General features: G+C 34.2%; 1 protein-coding gene across 6 annotated transcripts in view; it reads left to right on the top strand.

Annotated features, from left to right (window-relative positions):
* LOC145240003 (E3 ubiquitin-protein ligase HUWE1-like) overlaps positions 1-20,795 on the top strand; it is a 232,954-nt gene that overhangs the window by 201,907 nt on the left and 10,252 nt on the right. For all 6 annotated transcript variants that reach the window (XM_080103595.1, XM_080103593.1, XM_080103591.1 and 3 more), the window contains 9 exons: positions 1,549-2,931; positions 6,602-6,672; positions 6,762-6,919; positions 9,990-10,094; positions 10,202-10,395; positions 14,886-15,200; positions 17,459-17,647; positions 19,670-19,876; positions 20,037-20,312. In XM_080103595.1, coding sequence (XP_079959721.1) covers positions 1,549-2,931; positions 6,602-6,672; positions 6,762-6,919; positions 9,990-10,094; positions 10,202-10,395; positions 14,886-15,200; positions 17,459-17,647; positions 19,670-19,876; positions 20,037-20,312 — 2,898 coding nt within the window. The remainder of the gene's footprint in view (positions 1-1,548; positions 2,932-6,601; positions 6,673-6,761; positions 6,920-9,989; positions 10,095-10,201; positions 10,396-14,885; positions 15,201-17,458; positions 17,648-19,669; positions 19,877-20,036; positions 20,313-20,795) is intronic.

Below are 20,795 nucleotides of genomic sequence, written 5' to 3'. Positions count from 1 at the left end.
GACATAGTTTCTGTCTTAAAATAGCAATATTTAATGCTGAACAGCTGTTTCATTTTCTTTTGTATTGGTCTGTTAAAATGTTAATGTTGACACACCGCGACCTAGAAAGAAAATGGACATTAATTTTATGTAAAAAAAAAAAAAAAAAAAAAAAAGTTTTGTAATTTGAAAAAATGTATTTAAAATTTTTTTTGTAATTTTAAAAATGTTTAGTGTTTAATTGAAGTGTATTTGTAATATAAGAAAGTATATTAAAACAAATAACTAAATGCTAAATGAAATTTTTATTAATACGAAATTTCTTTTATGAATTCATGTGGAAATATTTATAAATTTGAGATATGCATAGCATTCAGTTATTCATTTTGATGTATTTAGTTGGATGTGAATTAAATTTAAATTGTACTTCTCTTACATATGAACTGGAATAAAATTAAGGACATTGCAAAGGTCGCTGTAAGGAAGGTGGGCTCCCTCTATCATGCTAGAAAACTGCTCACACCTGAGAGTATCCTGTACCTCTACAAGACCACTATTCACCCTTGTATGGAGTATTGTTGCCACATCTTGGCTTGTGTATCTGCCACTAGTCTCTTTCTTTCAGCTAGGATCTAATAAGTCCCACTAGGCTCCAACCCTTGTCCCATCGCTGCAGTGTTGCATCCCCGTACCTGCTTTACAAGTATTTTAATGGAATGTGCTGTGATAAACTCATTGCACGTGTGCCTACTCAATGTACATAACCCCGACTAACTCACTTAGCAACAAAATCACACCCTTCACTGTTGAGGTCTCTAAATGTTAAAGTTTTCTAATAGCTTCTTCTCTAGAACATCTAGACTTTGGAATTCTCTTCCTGCTTCCCAAACTATACTGATATGCAGAAATTCAAATGCAATGTAAACCAACACCTTGCCTTTTCTTAGGCATCGTCATGATTAGTACCCCCCCCCCTTGCCCATCCAAGTGGCAATATGCCTTGTTTGGGGGTGAAGATGAGTAAAGAAAAAATTGAACAATTTTTATTAATAAAAAAGTTTTTGCGTAAAACTTTTTTTTTTGGCCGAAGAGTTAATGTTGACTGTGTCGCAACATAAAGAAAAAAAAATTACTGTCAAATACAATTATTCCTGCTCAGAATATTTCTCACAGGGAAAAACATCTTGACATTGAATGTCAATTAGAGATGAGGCAAATTTTGCTTTTTTACAGAATAACGAGTAATAGAAAGTAACTATTTAAAAAAAATTAATGGTTTCATTAAATAGAAACTTACATGAAAAGAAATAGATAATATCTATAAAAAAAAAAAAAAAAAACTTCCAATTTCTTTAATAGATCACCTGTTACATTTGTAAATAGCATCGTCATTCCTAAGCAGATCTCAAATAATGCAAAGGGGAATAATTCCTATTTTAAATTAATATATTTTTATTTCTTTTTCTATATAAGTTTACAAATATGCAAACAAATAATTATTTCACTGCATCTTGGGTAACACCAGGTATGTGTTGCAAGTTTATTAATGTTTTAAAATTTTTTCTTCAGGTCTTGCTGGCAGGCTGGGTACTCGCTATGCAATAAGGGCTGCCCCACGCAGTGGAAACCAGTGGTGCTGGAGTGGAAACCGTCCTGGTCAGAGCAATCTAAGTGTGAATTCTGTGAAATTGCGAGGTCGCCAACTGCTGGATCACGAAGCTCTGACTTGTCTACTTGTACTGCTGTTTCTTGATGAACCGAAAATTAACACAAATCGTCTTCATCGGGTCTTTCGCAATCTCTGCTACCATGCCCCGACCCGGGCGTGGGTAGTGCGCGCACTGCTTTCTATTCTACAAAGAACGAGCAATTGCACAAGATTCGATAGTGTCGAGGGAGAAAAAGGGAAAGGCGAAAAGTCGAGGAAGCGTTCGCAGTCTATGCAGACTGATAACATGGCTGCTCTAAAAGTAGATACCAAGAGCCAGGCATCCTGGTTATCCATCAGTCTTGAAGCTGCTCTCGGATGCCGGACTAACGTCTTCCAGATCCAACGGTCTGGTAAGAAGCATCCAAATCTTGCCAACTCAACAGTAACAATTCATCATCAAGCTGCTCCAGTGGTTTGCAGGCATGTTTTAGACTCTTTAATATCTTTGGCAAAGAATTTCCCGAGTCAGTTCCTTCCTTCTCGCAAAACGAAGGAAGCTTCTAAGAGTGATCCAGACAAAGATGGGAAAGACAAAGATGGAAAAGACAAAGACGGGAAAGATAAAGAAGATGGTGATAATAAAGGAAAATCCGAAGGTACCCCGAACAGTCCACGGGTAAAAGAAAAACAGGAAGGGGCCGGTGCAACTGGAGGTGTATCCAGTGGCAACAATGTTAGCAAGCAGGACTCTGACTTCTGGGACTTGCTTGTTCGGCTGGACAGCTTAACTAGCCGTAAGGGTAAAGGTCTACAGAGACTTCACAGTACATCGGGTACAGATATTGAGACTTTTACAATCACTGACTTTGAATCTGCCCCGATTGGACAATTGATGGGAATGCTATCTCACCCAGTCATTCACTCCAGTCAAATGTTAACGGATCGATTGCTAAGGCTGTTAGGACTTGTGTCGATCGGTTTGCCTGATCTGATGACTCAAAAACCTCCAGATGCTGCTGCTGCTGCTTCATCTGGCAACAATACTACGACGAGCGTATCTGTGAGCACGGGAACCACACCCTCTGCCACCGCTGCCATGTCACTGTCTGTGGCAGGGGCACCTGCATTGGCAGGGTCACCTCCAACTCCCACCGGTGGACTCACAATTTCTGCTACGACGACCACCACTACCGTAACTAATACTGGAACACCTGGTCAGCCACTTACACTAACTTCAGCACTTAACGAAGGCGTTCCAAAGTCTGCAGATAGTTGGACAGAAGAAAATGCTGAAAAAACAGGTAAAGGAATATTTTCTTTTTGGTCATGAAAATTGATTTTTAGAATCTCTATACTGTTATCTGTTTACAGTGTGTGGCACACTTTTCATCGATACATGTTTTTAAAGATTTTTGAGAATGCAAATAAAGGACAAATGCTAAGAAAAGCATCAGGATTAGGCAAATGACGCAAGTAAAACACAAGGTGGAAGAGGGGGGGGGGTGGATCTATGAAAACAATACAAAGGTTTCATGATATCTATCAGTTTCATAAGATTGAAAATATTGTTACATTCTTTCATTGTTTTGTCATCAAGTTTCATTTTGTCATATTTCCTTTATTTTTCTTACTTGGAATCATTTTATCTAAGCAAATAAATGAAAGTTTTTTTTGTTTGTTTCTTTGTCTTTCTCGTATATACGAGGGGGCGTGCAATAAGTAATGCCCCTGACCCACTTCCCAGAGCAGTAGAGCAATGAAACTTGGCAGTTATTAGTCTTTCTCTACATAGGAACCACACAGTTATGCATTTCTCCCATCGTTTGATGCAACTCTGGAGACCGTTTTTGTAGAACACCCCAGGTTGGTCCTCCAACCATGACGTGACTTCAAAAATCAAGGTTGCATCATCTGGGAAACGCTTTCTTTTCAAAAACAACTTCATGGCTGGGAAAAGGTGAAAGTCAAAGGGTTCAAGGTCAGGAGAGTAGGGAGTATGGGGGAGGATTTCATAACCAAACGCCCATGCTTCTGATCTGGCGACATGCAAGTTGTGGACCGGAGTGTTGTCCTGCAGGAGGAGGATACCTTTGCTGATCTTGTCCCGCCTCTTGATTTTGATAGCTTCCCTTAATTTCCTCAAAAGTGAAACATAATAGGCTCCTGTAATTGTGGTACCCTTTGCCAGGAAATCTGTCATCACTACTCCGTCCTGGTCCCAGAAGACTGTGAGCATGACCTTGCCAGCGGAGGGCTGCACCCTTGCCTTCTTTGGAGGTTGTAAGTCCAAGTGCTTCCACTGCATTGACTGGGCTTTGGTCTCTGGATCATAGTGGTGGACTCGGGTTTCATCCTGTGTAATCAGCCTTTTGAAAAACTTTAACTCATCTTGGTACATCTCAAAATTCAACCTCTAGCACTCGACGCGTTCTCGCTTCTGGAATGGTGTGAGCAACCTGGAAATCCATCTGGCAGACACCTTATGCATATGCAAATGGCCATAAATGATAGTTTCCACAGACCCTGTACTAATCTTAACATCTTGGGCTATTTGGCGAATAGTATGCGCCGATCTTCCAAAATGGCAGTCTCAACTTGAGACAGATGCCTGATCAATGGCAGAAGGGGGGGGGGTCATGTCTGGGAACCGTTTTCCACAGACTTCCGGTTATGTTTGAATTCACGATGCCAGTGTTTTGTTTCTTTCATTTCATTAAGTCTCCTGTGGTGTGCGTCCTTTCAAATACAAAAACTGGATCACTGCTCGACATTCAACAGGCTCCATTTCACACCTGACTCAGTTCAGACACCTGTAAAACAGAAAGCACAATTAGTTCAGAGCTGTAATTTGCCACATAACCCGTAGAGATATAAATCATTGCACATGCAAAATTTCAGCTAGATCAGACAACTGGAAGTGTGTCAGGGGCATTACTTATTGTACGCCCCTCGTATAAAGCAAAACTAATCGAAGCAAAAGTACCCACCTAGCCTTCCGGGCTGGGACATTTTGAAGGCAATTAAGTTTGATCAATGTGGGGGAAAACCCTTGATATCAGACAATTGTTATTCATTTGGACACTGCTAGAATTGCCCCCTTTTTGGTGGGGAGCTGGTTTTCCCCAACATCATGAGGAAAGAAATACGGCAGAAAGTGGAGAAACTTAACCGGCCTCCAGCCAGACATTCCTTTCTGCACCAGCGTGGTTCTTAACTTAATTAATAACTCATTCATTTTGCTATCCACTCTGATGTGATTAACTTTTATTTTTAAACACCTACAAACACCTGGGCAACACTGGGCACCCCTGCTAGTCTATCCTAAATGTTAACTTCAAAATGAGTTATGCTTGTTTAATTCTATTATACAACAGGGTATTTTGAAATACTGTATATATAGTAATCTGCAAATACCCAAAAATTATTTATTTCTAATTTGCATATTTAAGTTCCTAATAAATTAATATTGCCTCATATCTGTAATTTTCGTTGTCATATTTTTCTTAGCTGTATATCCAATAGTAGTAGTTCACGATTATATCATCCTCTCAGCCTAGCAAAAATATCCCTCCAATTGCATGTTTTTGTCACCTTTTAACTTAATATCTCTTATCTCACAACTTGAATTTGTTTTATAGAATCTATGAAATAATTTTTTTTTAATTCCTGAAGCAAAATGCTGACTATTTTTCATGGTAAAAATGGCTGATGGATCTTAACAAATTATCTTGAATTCTTTTTATTAATGCAACCCTCTCTTCTAGAAAAAATTTGAGCTTGAAGTTCTGTATTTTGCTGAAATAAATTATGAATCTTTCAAAAATCTTGATAATTTTTAACAAACTTTGGGAGTTTGTTCCCTGTGAACTCTGAAATGGCTGAACCAATCTTTTTTTTTTTGTTCTCGACAAAAGGGGGCCGGACTTGTAAATTTTCTCTTGTTCGTTCGTCTGTCCACACTTTTCTCAATAACTGTGCTAATGCTGAACTTAATATTTTTTTATGCCTCGTTCACTGTGCACTCACAGGGGACCATGCATGTTTCACTTTTTTTTTTAAGTTCACACAGTATCTGGAAATGTTCTTGCATAGGTTTTTTGCAGAATCAAAAAAATTCCAATTTAAGAAGGAAGTCTGATTTTGACCAAAGTTAACACTTTCATACAACCTAACCTCACAAATGCATTTGATAAGTTTTATCACTGCACAAGAAGAAAAGCCTAGCTTACAAAACCAATTGTAGATTCTTTAAGATAGGGGCATGTTTGAAATAAATTTTTCTGTTTAGAGCACAATTGAACCATGATACTTTAAATGAAGTGATCATTTACAGATAATATAAAATCTCTACAGTGGAATATAGACTATAATGTATTGTGAACTAAATAAGGCATGTGAAGCTTCCTCTTGGGCATACTGAGGGAAGGGATCCCTAATTAGAGCAGGCAGGCAATCGATTTGATTAAAAATTACATGATTTCACGGATTTCGATGACAAAAATATGGGAGGATAGAGTAGTTGATCTTTATTCTATCCTGAAAAACATTGGGTCTCCTTGCTTGCTTGCTTGCGTGTGTGTGTATGTATGTATGTATGTATATATATATATATATATATTTTCCTTATAAAGTAGTCAAAATTGTTATAAGCACAATAAAGATGTATTTCTGCTTTCAAAGCATATATACTGTAAAATTATATTCTGGTTACCATGAAGAATTTTTTTTTGTATTCCATCTATTTATGTGTGCCGATAATACATCTGATTTGTGTGATAGGAGCATTAGCTTTATTGCACCATGAAACGTGTCTAAGATGCTTATGGAAATTTGCTTAGATTTCAAAATATTGTGGATTGATTTTTTGATAACTGGAATGCAATTCTTTGTGTGTGTGTGTGTGTATATATATATATATATATATATAAAAACCAAATCCTGATATTTAATAAATTACTTTTTTTCTTTCAGAAACTGATGAGCAATTAGATGCTTGGAAGAACACACCAATTTTAGAATGTCAACTTCAGCTTGCAGTCAAAGTAAGCAGATTTTTTTACTTTGTTGGATGTATATATTTTCTAATTTTACATTTGAATTCATTTGTCTTTTCTTCATTTATGCTTTCTAGGTATTAACCTCTAAATCATGTTCTGAGGAAGGTCTAGAAGATGCTACAAATTTGTTACTACAGTTGTCTCGGGCCAATCCCTCCACGCACAATGCTGTTCTGAAGCTGCTTCTGGATGGCGCTCAGGAACTTGGTCATACTATTTGTGAACATATTCGGTGGGTTATATTTAATTTCTTTAACAAAAACATTGTAAATGCATTTTCAACACAAAAATTGATAAAATTTCATGTTTATGATAGAACGGGGGGGGGGGATAATCTTTCAAAATCCTAAAGGTGGGCATATAAGTAAACTGATATTTAGTTTGACTTGTAATCTCGAAAAGAAATTCTAAACATGTATTACATTCTAAAAACATTTTTTAAATTTTTTTAATATTGATAGTTTTTTATATTTAATATTGATAGTTTTTTATATTTAATATTGATAGTTTTTTATATTTAATATTGATAGTTTTTTATATTTAATATTGATAGTTTTTTATATTTAATATTGATAGTTTTTTATATTTAATATTGATAGTTTTTTATAATATTGATAGTTTTTTATAATATTGATAGTTTTTTTTAATATTGATAGTTTTTTTTAATATTGATAGTTTCTGTAATTCTTTTTTTTTTTACTCGTTGGAAACTAAAGTCATGTAATTTTTTTCTTATAAATCGGGAATTTTCTTATACAATAGTTAAAAACATAATCCAGAGGGAATTTAAAAAAGGTTTTAAATTTGTGTCAATCTCTTCCTTTTATATAAAAGGAATATTGTGAGGGTGTCAAAACCTACGGAAAATTCTTGATCAGTATGGAATTGAATAATTTAAGTGATTGTCCTGTGAAAATATGGTTTATGTCATGTATTGAGTATTATGGTATCCGTTCATTGCATGGTTATGATTTAATAGGGATTGGTCGCCATAGAAGTTTGGTATGAAGCACTCATGAACCTGGAGAGAGATGTAGATAAATAAGGTTTTATAAAAATGTTACTTTTGTTTTGGGGGATTCCAGGTAGCTCTACTCCTCTATTATATAGAGGAAAGTTAGTTCTGTTTATGTCTAAAAGTCACAAGCTACAATTACAGATTTTGAATCATTGGATTTAGTGTAACCCTAAGCTAGTTGTTATATCAAAAATGTATAATTTCAAATCCCTTAAAATAAAATAATTTTGTGCTCGCACATTATAAGTGGATATCTTAAAAAAAAAAAAAAAAAAAAAAAAAAAAAGTAAAAACAGTATTGCGTATCATGGTGAAATAGGTGAAAATTATAAAAAAAATAAAGTAGAAAAATAATTACAGGTAAAATTAGAATTCATCAATAATGCAGTGTTGGCAGCTTAGTCGATTCTAAACTAACTTCTCTCCCTTTTGCCATTTCAAATTAGAAAATGGCTGTCCGATAATTTTTTTTTTTTTTTTTTTTTTCTTTTTGTAAAGTTTTAGCAGACTTACTCCATTTTTCATTATTTTGGGATTTTTACTAATTTTGATATGACCTACAAGTACATATTAGTGTTTTGGTCCCCCCGATATATTAGAAGAGGTACCTGTTTTTAGTGGCGTCCGTTAATCCCGACAATTGCCAGATAACCATCCATTACTTTTTCCTGAAATTTTACCACAAATTGTATTTCATTAAATAGATGTGCACAGTAAGAAAATAATTTTTTTTTTTTTTTTAATTCCCGGTGCATTTCCAGGAGCTCAAAAGAGGGCAAAAATGGTCCAAAATGGCACATTTTGCCCCATAACTTTTGATCAATCCATTAGATTTTTCTGAAACTTGGCCAAAATGTGGAGTCCATTGTTAATATAGATCCAGTATGGGTGACCCTGGCAAAATATTTGTTTGCGTCCCCGGGGATTTTTAGTGCTAAAAACGCCCATTTTTTTCATATTTCTCAACAAAAATTTGATATGTCCGACTATGTAATGGCTTTTTACGGTGGTCAACTCAAATACACATGTGCTAAGGCCTGAAACTGCAGTTAACCATTTAAACTGGGATTCGGCGTGCCCAGGGGCTCAAGAGATCAAAAATGGCCAAAAATGACACTTTTTGCCTCATAGAGTTTGATCGATCCATTATATTTTCCCAAAACTTGGCCAAAATGTGGAGGCTATTATTCTTAATATAAATTCAGTATGGGTGACTCTGGCAAAATTCTGGTTTGCATCCATGCCTTTTTGGAGCTCTTTTTTCATATTACTCAAAAACTTGATATGTATGTCTATTTAGTGGTTTTCCATGGTGATGAATTCCAATATACATGTGTTAAGATATGAAACTGCATCGTTTGTCTATTTTCACTGGGATTCGGTGTTCCCAGGAGCTCAAAAAGGATCACAAATGACCCAAAATTGCAAAAAATGACACTTTTTGACCCATTCATTAGATTTTTCTGAAACTTGGCGAAAATGTGAAGGCGACGTTGGCCCTTCACACTTCTCACATTCATCATTTCTTCATTTTTTGTGGCGTCATCTCACATGCAGCACCAAAGGGGGACCACACACTTGCAGTTTGTTTTTGTAAAGTTTTAGCAAACTTACTTAATCAATTTCCATAATTTTGGTGATTTTTTTTTTTTTTTTTTTTTTTTTTTTTTAAATACTAATTTTGACATATGTAAGTAAGTATTAGTGTTTCTTTTTTTTTTCTTTTTAGATATCCACTTATAATGTGCAAATCTTTTTCTTTTCAATATTTAAAACCATCTTATTTTATAGTTAAAAGAAACTAATCCAATTAAGCAAAAAAAAAAGTCTTTGATGGTCCAATGTTGCATGTTTATTTCATCTTGGCGCATTAATGAATTAATGTAGTATAATCTTGATTTTATTTACATATAAATATTTTATTTTGATCTTTCATAAACAAGTCTAACATTTTGGTGGTTAATGTTAAAGCAAACGTTAACTGTGAAAGAAATAATAATGAAAAGACTCTGAAGTGGAAAGTAATAATCATTAATTCTACCTGAAATGTTGTCATGGGTTTAAAGAGTTCAGTGATTAGTTTAGAAGCAGATTTCATGGTGATAAAATCTGTAGGATGGGAGAATAAAAACAATTCAACAATGGAGGTTATTGAGTGGTTTATTAAATTCTCGTCAGGTGATGGTTTCTTTTAATATTTTGTTAACCATTTTATCTTAACTCTTGCCTCAACAAGACTTATTTTTGGTGCTAGTATGTTTTTTTTTTTTTTTTTTTTTAATAGCAAACTGTTGGTAGAAATCCGGGAACTAAACTGTAAACTGAAAGAATTCCAAGGTGATGAGCCTAAGGACACTGGTCCAATGGTAAAAGGATATTTGACTGACCGGTGAGTAAATCCAGCTTAATTTTTTAATATTCTGCACATTTTTTTGTGAATTATTTAAAAAAATTTTGAAAACAAATGTTTGCTGAGTGTTTGTTTTTATTTCCAAGGTTTACTCGTGCTGTGAATGTTGTAGTGTCTGCTCCAACCAAGATGAAAGGTGGCCATGATCTCCAGCTCCCGTCAATGTCCATGTTAACCAGCAAGAACTCAAGCCAACAGTTCTTCCTACGTATCCTTAAGGTGATCATCCAACTCCGGGATGCTGCTCGACAGTCTCTTGCAAAGAAAGCCAGAACTTCCAGTATGTCTCTTTTTTATTCATCTTACTAAAGTTTGGGAGAGGGTAAATAATTAAAAAAAGATCTGCTGACATAAGTATCTCGTGTTTCTTTAAAAGCTGATGTTGTGGATGTTACTAACAATCTGGATGTTTGTTCTAAAGTAGCACCTGCAGTCATAACCTAAAAGTAACATTTTAGAATTTTAGTTTCAAACAAAAAATGCCTTTAATTTTATATTCATCTTAACTGTTCATTTGTAATAAATTTATATCTACTGAAAAATGTTTTAGGTTCTTGTCCAGAATTCCTCCTACATTAAAAAAAAAAAAATAAATAAAAAATTAATCTCTGCTGTGCGTATTTGTGATGAAATGAAAATATCATATTCCAAAAATCAAATAAATTGATCAAATAGTTTTATTTTTACAAGAAAATCACATTTTATGATTAACAGAAGGGTGGCTGTCTTTTCTGCCATTTTGACGACACTTTAAAAAAATAATTCAAACTTGCAAGATTTGTAATGCCTACAAATTCCCATAAATTGCTTAAGTGATTTTCTGGATAAAAATGAAACTAATTCATCAATTTGTGTTATTTTTGGAATATATTTTCATTTTGTCATAGGTACATACATCATACAGATTTTTTTTTGTTTTTTATGGAGGGTGGGGTTCTGGAAAAGAAACGTTTATGTTGGTAATTGTGCATAAAACCAAATCCTAACTTTCGAACATGCCGGCAGGTGACGTCCGCATCTGTCAATTGAGGTATGGAAGCACAAAATGGGTACAACTTTTGGATCCCCCCACCCCACATAAAAATAAACTTTGCTGATCCCTTTTTTATTGCAAAAAGGGAAATAGGAACGCAGTTTATACTAAAATAAAAACTAGAATTAATTAAAAGGGGAAAGTTGTGTTTCTGCATTAAATGTAAAACATTTTTCATGGATAAAAAAAAAAATTGCTTATTATTTACTCAAAAATTGTACTTTTTCAATGAAAAAAAATGGTAAATATTTTTTAATGGAAACTAACGCTAAATATATTTTTTTTAATGGAAACTAACGCTAAATATATTTTTTTTAATGGAAACTAACGCTAAATATATTTTTTTTAATGGAAACTAACGCTAAATATATTTTTTTAATGGAAACTAACGCTAAATATATTTTTTTAATGGAAACTAACGCTAAATATATTTTTTTAATGGAAACTAACGCTAAATATATTTTTTTAATGGAAACTAACGCTAAATATATTTTTTTAATGGAAACTAACGCTAAATATATTTTTTTAATGGAAACTAACGCTAAATATATTTTTTTAATGGAAACTAACGCTAAATATATTTTTTTAATGGAAACTAACGCTAAATATATTTTTTTAATGGAAACTAACGCTAAATATATTTTTTTAATGGAAACTAACGCTAAATATATTTTTTTAATGGAAACTAACGCTAAATATATTTTTTTAATGGAAACTAACGCTAAATATATTTTTTTAATGGAAACTAACGCTAAATATATTTTTTTAATGGAAACTAACGCTAAATATATTTTTTTAATGGAAACTAACGCTAAATATATTTTTTTAATGGAAACTAACGCTAAATATATTTTTTTAATGGAAACTAACGCTAAATATATTTTTTTAATGGAAACTAACGCTAAATATATTTTTTTAATGGAAACTAACGCTAAATATATTTTTTTAATGGAAACTAACGCTAAATATATTTTTTTAATGGAAACTAACGCTAAATATATTTTTTTAATGGAAACTAACGCTAAATATATTTTTTTAATGGAAACTAACGCTAAATATATTTTTTTAATGGAAACTAACGCTAAATATATTTTTTTAATGGAAACTAACGCTAAATATATTTTTTTAATGGAAACTAACGCTAAATATATTTTTTTAATGGAAACTAACGCTAAATATATTTTTTTAATGGAAACTAACGCTAAATATATTTTTTTAATGGAAACTAACGCTAAATATATTTTTTTAATGGAAACTAACGCTAAATATATTTTTTTAATGGAAACTAACGCTAATTTTTTTTTTTTTAATGGGTCCCTTTTTAATACTACTTTTAAGTAAATAATAAAGAAATTTTAGTTTGTTTTTGTTTTGTTTTTTTGCATCCATGAAACAATGTTTTACATTAACGCAAAAACAAAACACTGCAGACACTTGAAATATAATATATATTTTAAACAAGTCTTTTTCATTTTTCCTTTCGAAATAATTAAGCCTAAATCATAATGTTTTCAAATTAAATAATAAAAAAACTTTAATTTTCAATATCAATAACAAGCGTGTTTGCGACGGTGAAATCTAAAATGTTCCCACCCCCCAAAAGTTACTGAAATGAAAAAGCAAACTTTGGTCGTTATTATTTAAAAAACATAATTTTGCCTTTAAAGTTAATATTTATTTTATTAATTCATTATCCTCACTCATTTTATTTAAAAATGTAGTTTAAAACATATTGCAAATAATGATTCCATTTTCTTAACAGAATGGATTGTTTTGATGACGGGACGTACTTAACAATTCACCGAAAAACTTTTAATCGCTTCAATTTTTCAACTTTTAAAGTAATTTCCTCAAGCAAAGATTAATGATTATGAGAAAAATATTTTGTGTAGGTCTTTTCTATGTCAACCCCCAACTATCATCACCATTGCCTCACCGGGGTTCCAAAATCGACCTGCCCTACTGCGCCATGGGCCCGAAAATAAATAAAATAAAATACATGATTTCTCTCAAAGGGTCCCAATAAAAAAAAATATATATATATATATATATATATATATATATATACATGATGATTGCAACGTCTTGTCAGATGAGTGCCACTCCCTCAGTCACTGAAAGTCCATGAGTCCGAAGATAATGTTTTTTTGTTTTTAGTCCTGCCAGCGAATTCACATGCTCAAGCAGACATGACATTGAAGACGGTCCTTGGCATACATACATATATATACATACACACATACGCCTCCATAAACATGCACACATCCATACATACATACACAATACATATAACACATACAAACATATGCATACTATCATATAAAAATACACATACATATATGTACAAATACATACCTACACATGCATATATATGCACCTATACGCATACATATATATGCACATATACATACATACACATAAACATATAATAATATATATACATGCATACATATACAAATAAGTATACATACATATGCATACACTAGTACCTATATTAACATACATACATACATACATACACACACATATGCACATATAGAATGATGGCAGATCAATTATTACATGCTTCCAGCATTTCACGGCTACACACATGACATTTTTTCCATCGCCACGGATAATTTTTATAGACAAATGCCTGAGGAAGTATCTATACAAAGATGATGTTACAGAGTTTTAGCTTTGTACGACAGCTAAGTTTCTCTCTCGGTTCAAAATGTTGAGATCCAGCAAGATAGCCAGCAACAAATCAAACTGCAGACCATCTTAATGCGGGTACTGGTCTCCCCTTTTTTTATTATTATCATAAAATACATACAAGCAGGCCTCCTGGCATTGCCCGGTCATAAAATATATTTTGATTAATGCAGATTTTGTATTTATTATATTGGACCCAATAGATATTAATCATTTTGGAGAGAACAAAAAAGTGTGCCACCACCGAGAATCGAAACCAAAACTTTTAGCTTACAATTTACTTTTTCCTTTGATGTTAATGCGTGAGCTATGAAGACGTTTGCTGCAAAGCTAAGTTAAAACATGAACCAATAGCTATTACGTTACGCATGCATATTCGTAATGCTGTCGTTCAACCATCACCTTGCAAATTCAATTTTTTTTTTTTTTTTTTGTAAATTTTCACTTTTGCACAGATTTTCCCCAGCTAAACCCAAATATAAAGTTTCACATAGGTTCGAATACCCCATATATTAAGTTTCTTGACTGTAGACCAAAAACTGACATGAATTTGGTAGGAAAAACTTTTTAAACATATATCTATATATAAAAAGGTCTGTGTTTACTAGAAGCTTTCTAGGCAAATATTATGCAAGTATAAATCATGTAGAATATATGTATGAATATAATTACACGTAATAGTTAACTAAAGATGATCATCCCATAAGAAAACCGAAAAAACTAATAGGGAATTAATTAAAATGAATGTTTAAAAGAATATGCAAATTAGCTAGATCTTTTATCAGTGAATGCAATTCCACAACTCATATATAATGAAGTTGTATTTTCTTTTCAAATAAATAGAAAAAAGGGTTTTTTGAAAATTAATACATAAAAAAAAAAACATTGTGTGTGTACACATATATATAAAACTATATTACTATATAAAAAAATCTGACTCGAGGGGGTATGGAAATTTATAAATGGTTCATAACTATATCTACATTAATTTTGCTCCAATGCTTTACCTGTAATAAACAAACGTCTGCTTCCATTATGTATAGGTGGCCGTTCTCTCGCTGATGAAGTGTTATTGCCAACCTTGGAAACCGATGCGGAAGCCACTTCCGGCGGTATTGTAAGTGGAGCTCTATTTTCTTCAACCACCTCTTCTCAGGATGCAGTGACTGTAGTCAATCCCCGCAGCAGCGCTAATCTTGCTGGTGCGGCAGTCGATGCAGGCAGTGCTAGTACGAGCAGCAGCCAAGAGCTGACCAGTAATAGCACGTCTGTTGATTCACAACCAACTTCATCGCAGTCGATCACTCAACAGCAGAGTTTTATAGATTCTGTAATATCGATGGATGTTGATCAAGCGGGTAAGAGATTCTCTCTTGTTTTCTCAATCTCTCTCTCGTTCTCGTTCTCTCTCTCGTTCTCTCTCTCGTTCTCTCTCTCGTTCTCTCTCTCGTTCTCTCTCTCGTTCTCTCTCTCTCGTTCTCTCTCTCGTTCTCTCTCTCTCGTTCTCTCTCTCTCGTTCTCTCTCTCTCGTTCTCTCTCTCTCGTTCTCTCTCTCTCTCTCTCGTTCTCTCTCTCGTTCTCTCTCTCTCTCTCTCGTTCTCTCTCTCTCTCTCTCGTTCTCTCTCTCTCGTTCTCTCTCTTTCTCTCTCTCTCTCTCTCTCTCGTTCTCTCTCTTTCTCTCTCTCTCTCTCTCTCTCTCTCTCTCTCTCTCTCGTTCTCTCTCTCTCGTTCTCTCTCTCTCGTTCTCTCTCTCTCTCTCGTTCTCTCTCTCTCTCTCTCTCGTTCTCTCTCTCTCTCTCTCTCGTTCTCTCTCTCTCTCTCTCTCGTTCTCTCTCTCTCTCTCTCTCTCTCTCTCTCTCGTCTCTCTCTCTCTCTCTCTCTCTCTCTCGTTCTCTCTCTCTCTCTCTCTCGTTCTCTCTCTCTCTCTCTCTCGTTCTCTCTCTCTCTCTCTCTCTCTCGTTCTCTCTCTCTCTCTCTCTCGTTCTCTCTTTCTCTCTCTCTCTCTCGTTCTCTCTTTCTCTCTCTCTCTCTCGTTCTCTCTCTCTCTCTCTCTCTCGTTCTCTCTCTCTCTCTCTCGTTCTCTCTCTCTCTCTCGTTCTCTCTCTCTCTCTCTCGTTCTCTCTCTCTCTCTCTCGTTCTCTCTCTCTCTCTCTCGTTCTCTCTCTCTCTCTCTCGTTCTCTCTCTCTCTCTCTCGTTCTCTCTCTCTCTCTCTCGTTCTCTCTCTCTCTCTCTCGTTCTCTCTCTCTCTCTCTCGTTCTCTCTCTCTCTCTCTCGTTCTCTCTCTCTCTCTCTCGTTCTCTCTCTCTCTCTCTCGTTCTCTCTCTCTCTCGTTCTCTCTCTCTCTCTCTCGTTCTCTCTCTCTCTCTCTCGTTCTCTCTCTCTCTCTCTCGTTCTCTCTCTCTCTCTCTCGTTCTCTCTCTCTCTCTCTCGTTCTCTCTCTCTCTCTCTCGTTCTCTCTCTCTCTCTCTCGTTCTCTCTCTCTCTCTCTCTCGTTCTCTCTCTCTCTCTCTCGTTCTCTCTCTCTCTCTCTCGTTCTCTCTCTCTCTCTCGTTCTCTCTCTCTCTCTCGTTCTCTCTCTCTCTCGTTCTCTCTCTCTCTCTCGTTCTCTCTCTCTCTCTCGTTCTCTCTCTCTCTCTCCTGTTCTCTCTCTCTCTCGTTCTCTCTCTCTCTCGTTCTCTCTCTCTCTCTCGTTCTCTCTCTCTCTCGTTCTCTCTCTCTCTCTCGTTCTCTCTCTCTCTCTCGTTCTCTCTCTCTCTCTCGTTCTCTCTCTCTCTCTCGTTCTCTCTCTCTCTCTCGTTCTCTCTCTCTCTCGTTCTCTCTCTCTCTCTCATATATATATATATATATATATTTTTTTAAAAAAATTTGTTTTAAAGGTTATTTCAATTACACAAAGCAAGCATCTCATTGATATCTCCATGATTAGCCAAATATATACCACTGTAGACTATGGAATCTCAAACTCGGATCACAATGACTTGTTTTCAATATTCCTTAAGAATTAGGTGCTTATCCATTTTTACTCCAAAATTTAATTATGGCAGAAACACTTTATTATGTATGCACTTGTTTTTAAAAAAAGTTCTTTTACACCAAAGTTTATGCAAATTTATTCAGTATTTTTGTTTTTATAAAATAAAATCGAAACTGCTAAATTATCTCTAGCCAGTATTAATGATGACTGGAATATTTCAGTCTTGGATTGTCCTTTGGCCGTTGCAGAAAATGAAGACAATTAGTCATTGAATTTTTTTTTTTTATATATATTTTCTTGTTTTTTACCGAACATAATAAAATTTTGGAGTCTTTTTAGGAATAAAATAAAAATCTGATGTACGCTATGTTGAGTTATCTCCCTTGATTTGTGAGACTGTTTTCAAAATAGCATTTCAAGATATTCATTCCTTGGTTAGCCATAAAATCCTATTTTATTTAAAAATACAACTACTTGAGATCAATTTGATTTTTGGAAGCATACAAAGTTTTTGAAGGGATTCTTCACCAGTACCATGTATTTTGCATTGATCAGAAATTTTCAGTTTTGTTAAGTCGGTTTACTATTTTGTCTTGTTATAATTCTGTTTTGCAAAATGTAAAGAAATTTTTCTTTTTCAGATGCCTTGGATGATAGAAAAGGTCGGATGCGTAGAGAAGGTGAATTGCCACGCCTCAGTGATCACTTACAGTTGGATGACATGTGGACAACCCTGGGAGACTGTCTTACCGAATTAGCCAAAACCCCTGATCATCATGCTGTGTTGATACTCCAACCAGCAGTGGAAGCCTTCTTTCTTGTTCATGCTGGTGAATATGCTTTTGTTTTCTTTGTTTTGTTCACCTAATGGGAGGATCTGACGCAATAGGATTGAAAAAGGGAAAGAGATATTAGAAATGTTGGCAATTACTGGATTTTGGTAATTTTATATGCCAATAAAGAAGGCCTACCTAAGACTGCTTCACCTGATTTAACCTGAGCATCTGTCATTAGTATTTGAAGCTTTTAGAACATCTCTAGTTGTGTTTGTATACAATGCAACGAAGCACCTAATATTCAGAGTGATAGTTTAACTCCAGGATTGTCAAAATCAAGTCTTAGCCCATCTAATTTTGCAAAGATTATTCCAAAGGAGTGAAAAGGCTATAAAACTCTGACTTTCTGATGGAAACAATCAAAGAATAAGACGGAATCACATAACAAAAATACATCCTATTACCGTATCATTACATCTTCCACATTTGACCATAATTTTATAATTTTACATCTGCACAAACTGCATTAAACAAAATAAATCCTGATTTTCTGAGAGGAATTGGAGAATATCTATAATATAAATCTGACCTGTCTGTTTAAATGTATGTTTGTATGTCTCTCTAAAACTCTTGACAGAGGCGATGGATTTTCACGAGATCGGTATCGTTTTGAAGCTTGATCCTTTAGATGACAAATATCGAAAAATTGGCGAAAAAAATTAATTCCTTCACCCTCAACTGGGCATTTTTCTACAGGGAGAGGTCGCTTTTTTCGCCAATATTTTCGAAAATCATCCCCTCTTTCAATTGACTAGCCTTAATTTAAACCTTTGCCACTTCCGGTTTGACGATGGACGCGACGGCAAAAACGTCACTTTTTTTTTTTTTTTTTTTTTTTTCCCTCCCACATTTTTTTCCTCCTTCGTGGTACGGGTTCAAGCCTGCCTGCCCCTGCTTACTACCATTTTTCCCCTCAACACACACCTCCAAACACCCGGGCACTGCTAGGCACCCAGGCTATTTAAAAATACATACCAAACATTCACACATCTTCTCATCTGGATTGAAGTATGAGAAAAAAACCAAAAAAACTTATCCCAAGTCTTTTTTTACTGCTCTTATTTAAAAATCAAAAGTTCAGTATACATATTTACAAATGGAAATCAATGACAGCAACAAAGGCGACATTGTTGTAATCTGAATAAACTTAAGTCACGTCAAATCATAAGACATTTAAGAACGTAATTAAAGCTTCAGTAAAACCTATAAAAAGACAGATTGCACATTCTTGCTTAAAGAACTAATGTACCCTGCCTGCCAGACTGTGAACAATAAGTGTTTATGATGATGCATTAATTCTATAAGACAAACATTCTACTTCACAAACAAATTTAAAAAAAAAAAAAAAAAAAAGATATATCCTTAAAAACAATAATTCTATAATGGAAACCTTTGAAGACAAAAACTATAACATCAAAGTATATAAATAGAAGATAATTGAAATTACTACACGAAACCTAAATTTCTATCATGAATTTTAATCTAAAGCTATTGAGAACTTTTATGAAAATGATTGAATTTGGTATTAAATAGCTGCAAAAATTAATATGCTGTAAAAACGACCAATCAAAGAAAACAGCTGACTCGACTTCGTAAAGAAAATAATTGGGACGCAATATTTACCGGTCAGAGTTGTTGTGGATTTGTTGATTACAAGATCGTAATTTTTCTCAACAAGGGACAAAGCATTAAACCATTTATTGAAAGATTCAACCATTTAGATGTGGTTAAGATGAGACAAAGTCCAATCAGGGATCACTGGCTTGATCTTGCAATGTTCATCATTGCAAATCAGTCTTGCATCAGGTGCTTCAGTGATATTTCTTGGTAGCTAGAGTCATGAATATCCCCACCATCATCCCTCAGAAGATACGATTAGCATCATAGACATGTCACGGTCTTACTAATGTTCATGAAGTGTGTAAAGTACATTAACATGTTGGGGGGGGGGGTAAGTTTATCTTCACTGATTCTTTGTTACGAAATATTCTTAAAAATGTTTTTACTTTTTTGCAGGTGAAAAAGATACTAAAAAACCCGACAGCCAAACTCAGAAACGTGAAGATCAATTGGCTCATTTGAATATCGATGTGGCTCCTGCCTCACCATCTCCTGCCCCAAACATGGAGAGTTCCACTCTTCTCACCCGAGAAAACTCCTTAGCATCTGTCTCTTCCCTTGGACATATATCAAACGATACACAAAAGTTTTTGAAATTTGCTGGTAAGTTTACCTTTTTCCTCTTATGTAATGGTTAATGGCGTTTTATCAAAAATATTAAGTATATAAGAATTCATTTTAATTTTCATCTAATTTTCTAATTAGTTAAATCTTTAAACGTGTTGGTGTCTTGTTTTACCTTTCTAAACTTGTCTTGTTGCAGAAACCCACAGAACAGTGTTGAACCAGATCTTGCGGCAGTCTACAACACCTCTTGCAGATGGACCATTTTCTGTTTTGGTCGATCATACCCGAGTACTGGATTTTGATGTTAAAAGGAGATATTTCCGACAAGAGCTTGAGAGGCTTGATGAAGGCCTGCGTAGGGAAGATTTGGCCGTCCATGTTAAAAGGGAACATGTTTTTGAGGATTCATTTCGAGAACTGTTCCGACGATCTCCAGAAGAGTGGAAACACAGGTTTTATATAGTCTTTGAAGGTAAGAATTGTGAAATTGAGTATAGAGTTCTTCAGATTCAATCTTGGTCAGTTGTTAAAAAATATTTTAATATGAGGCATTATTTTAAAAATAACGTCAAAGTGAAACGTTTATATTTTTTTTTTTTTTTTGTAGTAAAGAAAACCAACTGATAATGTTGAAAACAATAACAGAATTTAATAAACAATTTTCATTGTAATTTAATATTGCTGATAATGAATTTAAATGTGATAGTTTTGAGATTTCAATTTAACTAGGTATGCAATTAAAATTTATTCTGATATGCAAAGTTTTACTGTATTCTCAAATCAAATATGTATTTTTTAATTGATTTGACATTTAATTTGATGCTAACACACAACCATAATGATGAATTTGCATTTTTGACAATGATTTTGAATGCGTGTCCTTTTTTCTGATAGGCCAGTAAATTATTTCAAATTCATCTGGTTAGTAAATTAGCATTTCCCATCTTTGCCTACT

Source organism: Euprymna scolopes, chromosome 19 (assembly GCF_053919585.1).
Source record: "Euprymna scolopes isolate OS-2025 chromosome 19, ASM5391958v1, whole genome shotgun sequence".
NCBI lineage: Eukaryota > Metazoa > Mollusca > Cephalopoda > Sepiida > Sepiolidae > Euprymna > Euprymna scolopes.
The sequence above is the reverse complement of the archived record's forward strand: the minus strand, read 5'-3'. Positions and strand labels throughout refer to the sequence as shown.